The sequence below is a fragment of the Lissotriton helveticus genome, chromosome 3_1, assembly GCF_964261635.1.
Source record: "Lissotriton helveticus chromosome 3_1, aLisHel1.1, whole genome shotgun sequence".
NCBI classification, from domain to species: Eukaryota; Metazoa; Chordata; class Amphibia; order Caudata; family Salamandridae; genus Lissotriton; species Lissotriton helveticus.
This window is the reverse complement of record NC_136061.1, coordinates 959,743,684-959,753,047: the sequence shown is the minus strand read 5'-3', so window position 1 is coordinate 959,753,047 and position 9,364 is coordinate 959,743,684. Positions and strand designations below refer to the sequence as shown.

Here is a 9,364-nt window from a genome sequence, read left to right as displayed (position 1 = left end):
TTTTCTGCGGCACACACAAGTACAGGGGGGGGATTTCAAGTGTAAGGGGGGCCTAAAGGAACTTGAAAAAAACTCTACAAAACTGCATAGAGGCCAGACTTGAAATAAGAGGGTATCTGAATTATGGCTGTTTCAGCTGCAACTGAGCTCAATTTACGCTAACTTGATTGCCCTTAGAAACAGGTGATAACCCAGAACCAGGAGAGGCTGGCTGGGAGGGGTACAGATGGAGCCAGAAGGGTGAAGTGCCTACAGGGGATGGCTACCAGAAACACTGACCAATATACGAAGAGTTTATAGTATTTAGTACAACTATGATTAAAGTGGTTTCTTATTTTGCAAAGTTAAGCAGTGGGCAGGACATTCACTTTATTGGGTCGGTTGGGTTGGTTGTTGAGCTCTGATTGCCTACACACTACATCCCAAAAATATTCTGACTTAAGAAACACAAGAAGGTTTGTACTTCTACTGGGCTTGTACTAATATGGCAAACAAATTCAACTGCATGGTTGAGGCCTCGCAGCCTCCACCTGGCCCGTGGCTCCCTGAACGCGAGTCTGACCGCAATTTTCCTACTGATTCTTCGAATTGCTGATGGAGTGATACAAACATAACGTTTCTACAAAGGAAGAACATTATCTTTAATTTACAGACAAAAAGAATTACATGTGTAGCATGTTATCAATTTTCTGTAGTTTCGAGAATAAGTGTACAATGGTATGACAAGTCAATTAAAGTCTGACCCAGTGAACCTAGCAGGAATGAATATTAGAGAAGGAATCACAATTATCCTGGGGCACTGAATGACAACTCTAGAGACATATATGTTTCCAGACCACAGCTGATAGAACATCTTCTAAGAACGTTATGATGAGAATGACAGGGACGCTAAAAATTCAATATTTGAGTATTGGGAAACTGGAAACCAATGTGATTCAAATGCAAACCTGCACTTATATTCAACCTTGTACTCGGATATGTCCCTACAAACCACATTCACAACAGTAGCCCAAAGGTTAGATATACACACAATGAAGTATTGGATTGAAATCCCAACCAAATGACAGGGAGTGACTACTAAGTAAACACAGTTCTTATTAGTCTTTTGATTAATACATAAAAATATCGTTGGCGGGGTACTACATTTTGATACTGCTTGGTGTAACCTTTATGCAAATACATAGCCATTGCTGGAATGTCCTATCGTTAAAAAAAGCGGATCACATCAGAACTGAAGGCCAAGACATGATGAATCGTACTTGTAAACATGAGGGAGAAAAGGCAACAATTCCAGCAATTAAGAAAATATATGCAGTCTGTATGAAAATAATACTAGTACCCAGGATTGTTTGTCCCAAATCTATTGGGTGCCCCAAGGAGGCCAGTCCTAAAATTTGGATTAAATCCACTTGCATGCTGTGCAAAGCCATAACTGAATCCTTGACCGTATGGTCTAGTTTGGGGACTTGGGAGGATGACAGGGTTCATGTTCTTCCCTGGTGTGTTGAAAGCAAACTCTGGTGGAGGACTAATAGGTTTTAGCGGCGTTGAAGTTGCTGGGCTCAGATCGTCGACCATCTTTGGCATAGGAATAACATAGTGATCTGGCAGATTCATTACGCTAGGGGGGGTTGCACCGTGAGCCAAGACAGGCCGCACCCAGTCGTCCTTGAAGATCTGAACGGTTAGCGTACTAACCAATGCATGCAGGCGATGCACGACGTGGGCCAGCACTAGTTGCTCGTTGGCATCGCGTCGGATGCGAACATGAACGGAGCCAGCCATGCCATCGAAGCCCAGTGTCCAGAAGTGTTCGTTGCGTAGCTCCAGAACACCATCCAAGGTGGAAACCTCACGAAGAAGTTTATCAAGCTGTCCTGCTGCATGGGGAGGCGTGGTCTGCAGCAGCACCTTTCCACTATAAACACTGACAGGGTGCATGGTGGCACAAGTCACGATGGCGATTGTTGCAGCGGCGGCCACGTCTGCCCCCTGGTATCCTTCAGCCATGTCCAGCAGCATATAGGCTAGCAGTAGCGCCATGGCTCCTGCCAGGTCCAAAAGAAGAAATGGGTTAATTCGAGGAAGCAACAGAGGGCCCAGGCCAGGCAGAATACCGCAGAGGCTACGGCTCAAGTCGGCAACGTGTTCCTGTAGCCAGCCGGTGCCCGCCAGCTGGCAAACAGATGCAAGTGCTCGGTTGGGCGCTAGAAGGCGGCTGCCCAGGTTGCAGAGTAGGCCTAGCAGGGCGCCCAGCGGCAGAAGACCAGGGTGTACCTGTTGCTCCTCTGGCGGAGAAAGCAGCCGTTCTCCACTCTCCTTCAGGATTAGCAAGGAACCCAGCTGCGCCAGCACAGCAGAGGCGAATGCGGTCAATACTCCCAGCCGCGGAGCCAGGCCGAAGGAGTAATGGGTTCCACCGGGTGGCGGAACTGGAGAGCGGCGAAGAGAGACCCAGCGGCCAGCCAGTCCCCCTAGCAGACCCAGCAGTCCAAAAACAGAGAGCGACGCGTAGGCCAGTAGTGCCAAACTGCGCGAAGCACCGCTCCATCGTACAAGCAGAACCAGGCTGAGAGCATGCAGCGCCACAATAAGCAGCGCCCTCCAGCCCACAGCTAAACGTAGTTCTCGCAGCCCATTCGCCCAGCGCGGCCCCCGCCGCCCTAGCAAGTGTATGTAAGTCATGGAAGCCGCGTCAAATTCCGCCGGGGTCCGGAGATGATTACCCGTCACAACACAGCTTCTCTTCCGTTAACCAACAGAGGTGGGCAACGTCATCATGGCGGCCATGTTAGATTGGAGAGAACGTTTAAAACGCACAGTGTTACGACCGTGTACTAATGGGAAGGGCAATAAACACAGTTGACATACTATCTTTAGATGAGGCATATTGAATAGGAAAAGATTCCAGAGATATTGGAATGGGTTAAAATGAATGCTCTCGTACATGAAGATGACAAACTCTTCAATAGATACTGACATTTATTAAACACCAATCATAATATGTAAACACGATTGCATATTTTTATCGCGACTGCGACATTTACGCCGTAGTCCTCCCGTTATTTTTAATAGCTGATGCCTCTCATTTTCCAATGAAAGTCATAGAAGTAAACCTACGTCATTACATTTGCCTTCCTATCTGAGGTTAGAGAGGCTTGGAACGCACGCTTCACTTATAGTTCCTCCTTGTGACAGCGTGCGCCGGAAGCGCAACATTGGCGGTTGAAGTGTGTGCTGCTTGCTGCTTACATTCTCGGGAGAATGCCTGGGGCTGTGATGGCTGAGAGTCCGGTGAGCTTCCGGAAAATGCTGGAGCAGAGCGAGGAGCAAGAGCTGGAGGTAATGCAGGATTGTGACAAGAGCTATTGGATTTGTTGTTGTAAGGGCAACTCTCGACGTGGGCTAAAATGTAATCGTGTGCGACACGAATAGACAATTGAGGCGAACTCAATCCAGGTTATTCACACGCATGTGTGCCTTTTTAAAACCAACGTCCTACTACATGGCGGAATGTTATAGTTACTAAATAAATAGGCATACTTGCTTTCAAACACCTGGGACTTATTGTACAGCTCGCGGACATGCCGAAGGTGTTTACCCAGTATGCAGCGCTTTTACAGAGATGGAAAAGGTGGGGTTCTCAATAGGGCCAAGGCCATGAAACAGTATTCCTGTAAAGGAGCTTGGCATCTGTAAAGAAGGGCATGGCCTTATAGAGGGGACAAGAATCCTCACAAATTCATAAACCGTTCTTTCACCAAATTCTAAGCAACAGTATAATTCAATGCATGCAGAAACATTTGTCTGTGCCATTAGGAATTGTAAGTATGAAAGGATTTTTAGGTCTCGGCTAGAAGCGAGCGAAGCTCGCTCTCGCCAGAGACCTTATTGTTAACGGCTCAGCTTCCCAGGAGTACAGTCCTGGCCGCGCGCAAGGCGATTTGCGCCGGCCACGCGCGCGTGAACGCGCTGTCCTCCTCGGAAGCTGAGACGCTAGCAATACCTCCCGCTGCTTGCGCATGCGCCGTGCCCCATGGAAGGTTTCGGCTTTACGCATGCGCCGTGCCCCTTACTGCAGGACCGGCCGCGGCAGACTCGGGGCTGCGGCCGTCCACTTTAGGGGTTAAGAATCTTGTTGTTTTACGCACAAGCTCAATATTAACTTGCTTCTACCGCGTTCAGCCAAAACGAATTCATAACCGTCTATAAATCAGTAACTCAGCAGCAAAAAACCTGGGAAGCCCATCCTGCGACAAACAACACGCACCAGCGCTTCACGCCGCGAGCCCGCGTGTGAGCACACGGGGGTAGCAGGTGGGCGCTACGAGCGTGGCAGGTGGGCGCTACGAGGGTAAAGCAGGAGACCTGGAAGGGTATGCACGAGCTAGAGGAGGTAAAGACATAAGAAGAATCCATGACCCCGGCGGTCAGGGGGTGCCACGCGCTTATGTTTTGTTATGCTGTGCGTTGTTCTATGTTATATTATGCGTTGCTCTGTTATATAGGTTGTGCTGCATTGTGCACTTATATGTTGTTGCGTGTTGTGTTATGTTATATATGATGTGATGTGTTTTGCTATATGTTTCGATGTGCTGTTATTATATAACTTATGCTGCGTTATGCGAGGTACTTTGGTGTGTTATGTTATGTGCTGTATTGTTATATGCCGTATTGTATTGTATTGTATATTGTGCTGCTTTGTTATGCTACATGCGGAACAATGTTATCTTAAGGTCACCTACCTCTTCGATGCCCCAGTAAAAGCAGACTCAGCCGAAAACATCCAAAAAAGCCCAACACCCGTGTGTGGCAACGAACAAAGAAGGGCACAGTGCCCGCCGCTCGATTGGTATCCTGCCCGGGGGTCCGACGCCTGGCACACTCTCCCCAGTGGGTACAGCTTTCTTGTCCAATATAGACCTCTCTTCCCCTCCGTTCCACGGGGTGGGCGTCGACAGGTGGGCAGAGTGCGCTGCGAGACTGCTGGTGATGGGTGTCCGGGTGGCACGGCACTGGGTGGCGCCAGTCACTCCGCGAGGGTGCCTGGCTGGAACGGTGTGGGTCTGGGCGTCCGCCGGTCGGTGTCCAGGTGGCAGACTGCGCCCCGCGGAGGGCACGCCGTCTTTAAGGCGCGCTCAGGTGAGTGGTCCGTGAGTCACGGCTGGTAAACACTTCTCGGAGAGAGATGTCTGGGAGCCCCGCATACCTGCACAGGCAGGAACGGCCTCGCAGGCTCTGCCTCCACAGCGGCGCTCACTCCCACGCCCCACCTCCTCACCACACCCTCACCGTGCAGCAGTGGGCAGGGAGCCGGGCTCCTGCGCTCCAGGAACCGAGGCAGGCATGGGCAGGACACGGCACGCCCGAGCGGGAGTGCGGTAGGAAACTGCAAGTACCACAATGCAAAGTGTTGTGAGCTGAAAAAGGCAGGGTTGCCTCACCTCTCACACCCGCCTTCGGACTGCACTGGAGGGGCAGAACACAGTCTGAGCGTACCAAGGAGGGTCCTGGGGTGGGGGGAGTGGCAGGAGTTACCAAGGATGCGCGCAGGGAGGGACCGCGGCCGCGAGTGCCAGGGAGTGACCTCGGCTTGAAGTGACAGGAATGGAACTTGGCCTTGGAGTGACAATCAGGAAACCCCGCGGGCAGTGCAGGGAGCTACCCGGAGAGTGAACGCAGGGAGGGACCCCTCTGCTGCGAGTGACAGAGAGGGTCTGAGGCGTATTGTGCCAGGGAGGGACCTCTGCGGGAGTGGCAAGGAACCTTAGGGTAGAGGGAACAGCCTTCCCAAGAGCCTCCTGCTTCTAAACCGGACAATGCCGAGCACTCAACGCCACCGGGTGGGGTACAAAGACCATGGTATTGTGGTTGGTCTCCAGACAGTGTGGGCTCCTTGGCGCAGGCGGTATTTTGGCACTGACATTCACTTGCTTCTGTGTTGCTTTTACAATTCTCCCTCGGGGTCCGTTTCCCGCACACTTCCTCCCCTTCACGACAGATTTAGAAAGCCATTGTGTCTGGGCCGCTGCAGCCTTCAGTGCAGGCCAGTACCCCAGACGTCGTCGAAAGTCTCCGCTGAGGGGCAAGGGGGCAGGTGGGGTGCCAGTGTGAGGTGTTCAACACTTTTGCGAAGAAATTCAGATTAAAATGGTCTTGGTCAGCACCTTTCACCAGCTCCTAATGCACATCCTCAATACCCCTACCAAGCGCCTGAAAGCGAATGAGTTCACAGCGAGCACTATGCACAGACCTCACAGCCATAAGTTTATTGGAAAGACAAATACACACACTGGCAAATGACATGGATGATGGCCTAAGAATAGGTTCACTGGAATTATGCGACAGGCCAGGATCAAATTATGTGGCAAGGCTGACTAAATAATGCGAGATGCAAAGGCACATTTGTGCGGTGTGATGCAGCACGTTTTGACAGTAATACAGCATTAACACTGAAATACGGCAATAAGCAATTGAAAGCCGATCACAATTGAAAAGGGCTGCCCACTGCACGCAACGTGAGACTTGTCGAATGGATCGTGGTGCTGCAACTGTTTCAATGTAATGTCTGTCAGCAGATTCATGCCATATTAATTAGTTTGGATTTCCTTTATCATGGTGTGTGGCCTATTGTAAAGCTTGATCTACTGGTTATGTCTATGCTTGTTGAAGCTAGTATTTCGTAATAATTCGTAAAAGAGTCGGAGGTTCCAAATGGTTTTCAATCACGCAGGCGTAATTCGTGTACCTTCGGATCTTTGTGGTACGGCTGGTACCTGCAATTCTCCGAATGACAGCACGTCGAGTAATTATGAGCCATTCACGGTAAAAAAAATAATCACAACTATTTATAATGAATTTACAGTGAATGCCATGGTGCATTCACTGTAAAAATGTACAGCAAATGCTCGGGAACAACAGAACGCGAGCAGCTGTTGCTTGTGCTGCTTTTGTTTTTGCACTATTTGTTAGCACAAAATGCGTCGTTGTATTAAAAATGGACGCAAGGATACCATTTGTATTAAAACATAGGTCTAAATGAAGGATTTGCATCCCGTGTAATTACGCATATTGCAATTTTGCGTCATTGCGCAAAAACAAATGCTGCGAATTGTGGCTACCAAGCATTTTTAGGTCTCGGCTAGAAGCGAGTGAAGCTCGCTCTCGCCAGAGACCTTATTGTTAACGGCTCAGCTTCCCAGGAGTACAGTCCTGGCCGCGCGCAAGGCGATTTGCGCCGGCCACGCGCGCGTGAACGCGCTGTCCTCCTCGGAAGCTGAGACGCTAGCAATACCTCCCGCTGCTTGCGCATGCGCCGTGCCCCATGGAAGGTTTCGGCTTTACGCATGCGCCGTGCCCCTTACTGCAGGACCGGCCGCGGCAGACTCGGGGCTGCGGCCGTCCACTTTAAGCACTTTAGGGGTTAAGAATCTTGTTGGCGCGGAGGGGGGTTCGATTTTACAGTGGTTGATTTGCCCTGGCCAATAGGACAGCAGTGGCGCGCTTGTTTATTTAATTACCTGGTGCAGCTCGTCACGGGGAGCCGCGCGGACCGGGAGCAGCTGCAGCGGATCGAGTCCGGTATTGTTTTCCCATTAGCGTTATGTGTTATTTTGCCCTGGCCATTAGGGCAGCAGTGGTGCGCTTGTTAAATTAATTACCTGGTGCCGCTCATCATGGAGAGACGCTCAGACCGGGATCCGCTGCAGCGGATCGAGTCCGGTATCTCGGAGATGTCTGTCAGCGCGACACAGACAGGTAGAGATTAACCAGACTATCACTTCACCACCCCCTCCCCATCTCCCTGTGTTACACCATGCCTCCCCCCCGGCACGTCTCTCTCTAATGCGGTGACTTCATTCATCTCTGAACTGAATCTGTTCACATTTGCAAATGAAGACGCCGTCATTTCGGTTTAATTTGAAATTACTGTGGCTAATCCGACGCCTGACACCCGACACTGTCATAGGCCCCATGATGGTCCTGCTTTCCTTCGCCTCCTCGGTACGTCAAGACTAGGCCCTGCCGCTTGTCATGAGCATGGTGCGTTTTAGGAGGGGGTGTGAAGGGGGTGTAAAGAGCGCACTTTGAGACTAGGCTCCCATGGTGGTAGGGTTCAAAGTGTCTTTCATTTCTGAGACCACCTCAGCTCTGTACCTCACAGCCTTACCCTTATAGAGATGAGGAAACGTTAAAACGGGGGTTACTGGCAGGAGGGGCGAGGTTGGTATCGTTGAGGGCCTGTCAGCAGGGCAGAGTTGCCATTCTGGCATTTGGATGTAGGCTGCATGCAAGGGGCTGCTTTCAGGGCCAGGCAAAGGCTTGAAAGTGCTGAAACATAGTTTTCAATTTAGTGCTGTAATTTGCACTGAATGAACTTTTTTTTCCTTTGGTGGTGGTGGATGAGGTAGGGCAATCCTCATGGCCCAGCCAGGATGGACGACCTGGCTTTGCTCGCTGGTGAGCTGCAGTATGGGGCTGATTCGAACATGCTTGCCAGGGCTAGGAGGTTACTAGCCCTGTCCTGCTACTCTATGGGCCTGGATTATCTCAGTGTAATGAATGACAAGTGAACCACGTCGAGGCCCTCACGATCTTTTATGGTTCGTTGTATGTCACAATATTGCAGTCAAACTATAAACCTAAAGGTACATTGTGGCCATATAATAGCCAGCCATCAGTATGGTTGATTTTTGAGTGTGATATTTTAGTACAACACCTTGTGGTTAGGTGACTACTGTTGCGGACATTTCTTTTAATATTTTTCTCATTTCTGTTCGGCCGATTTCACTCTGGCCTTAAAACAATTGCCTATCTAACCGAACACTCTGGACACCTAACATTACATGCAAGGTAGCATTCCCTAAAGCATATGCCATGCATACTCATAAAAAGTAATGTCAAACAAAACATTACACACCCATCTGATTCTGGAGAATGGCACTTTTCTGACTAAGCAACTAATCTCACCAGAAAACCCACTGGTAAATGAGTTCCCCAGTCCCCTTTCTGCGTGAAAGGGATCGTGCTATGAAAGATTGAGCAGCACCAGCAGGGTGTATGTCTTCCCTATGCGCTATTAGTATTGTAAATAACAATGCCATGTATTTATGTTTTAAAACCCGAAATATAAATCGAAGGCATTGTAATTTACAATGCCAATAGCAAAAACTCGTGTGAATGCAAGACCTATTGCATTGCAAATGCTTGTATTTAAAAGGATTCACAGCTCGAGACGCACAACCACACACACACAGCCACACACACACAGCCGCCACACACACACACAGCCACACACACACACACACAGCCACACACACACACACACAGCCAACCACACACACACAGCCAACCACACACACAT

General features: G+C 49.9%; 2 protein-coding genes across 2 annotated transcripts in view; one reads left to right on the top strand and one right to left on the bottom strand.

The window, feature by feature from the left end:
- Positions 1-616: 616 nt before the first annotated feature.
- SLC30A6 (solute carrier family 30 member 6) lies at positions 617-2,768 on the bottom strand. The gene has a single exon (XM_078681368.1). It carries the CDS (start codon positions 2,683-2,685, stop codon positions 1,333-1,335), a length of 1,353 nt encoding a protein of 450 aa, XP_078537494.1. The 5' UTR covers positions 2,686-2,768; the 3' UTR covers positions 617-1,332.
- A 411-nt stretch (positions 2,769-3,179) lies between these two features.
- COPS8 (COP9 signalosome subunit 8) overlaps positions 3,180-9,364 on the top strand; it is a 125,585-nt gene continuing 119,400 nt past the window's right edge. The window contains exon 1 of the mRNA XM_078681369.1: positions 3,180-3,342. Within this exon, the coding sequence (XP_078537495.1) occupies positions 3,265-3,342 (78 nt within the window). The 5' untranslated portion in view covers positions 3,180-3,264. The remainder of the gene's footprint in view (positions 3,343-9,364) is intronic.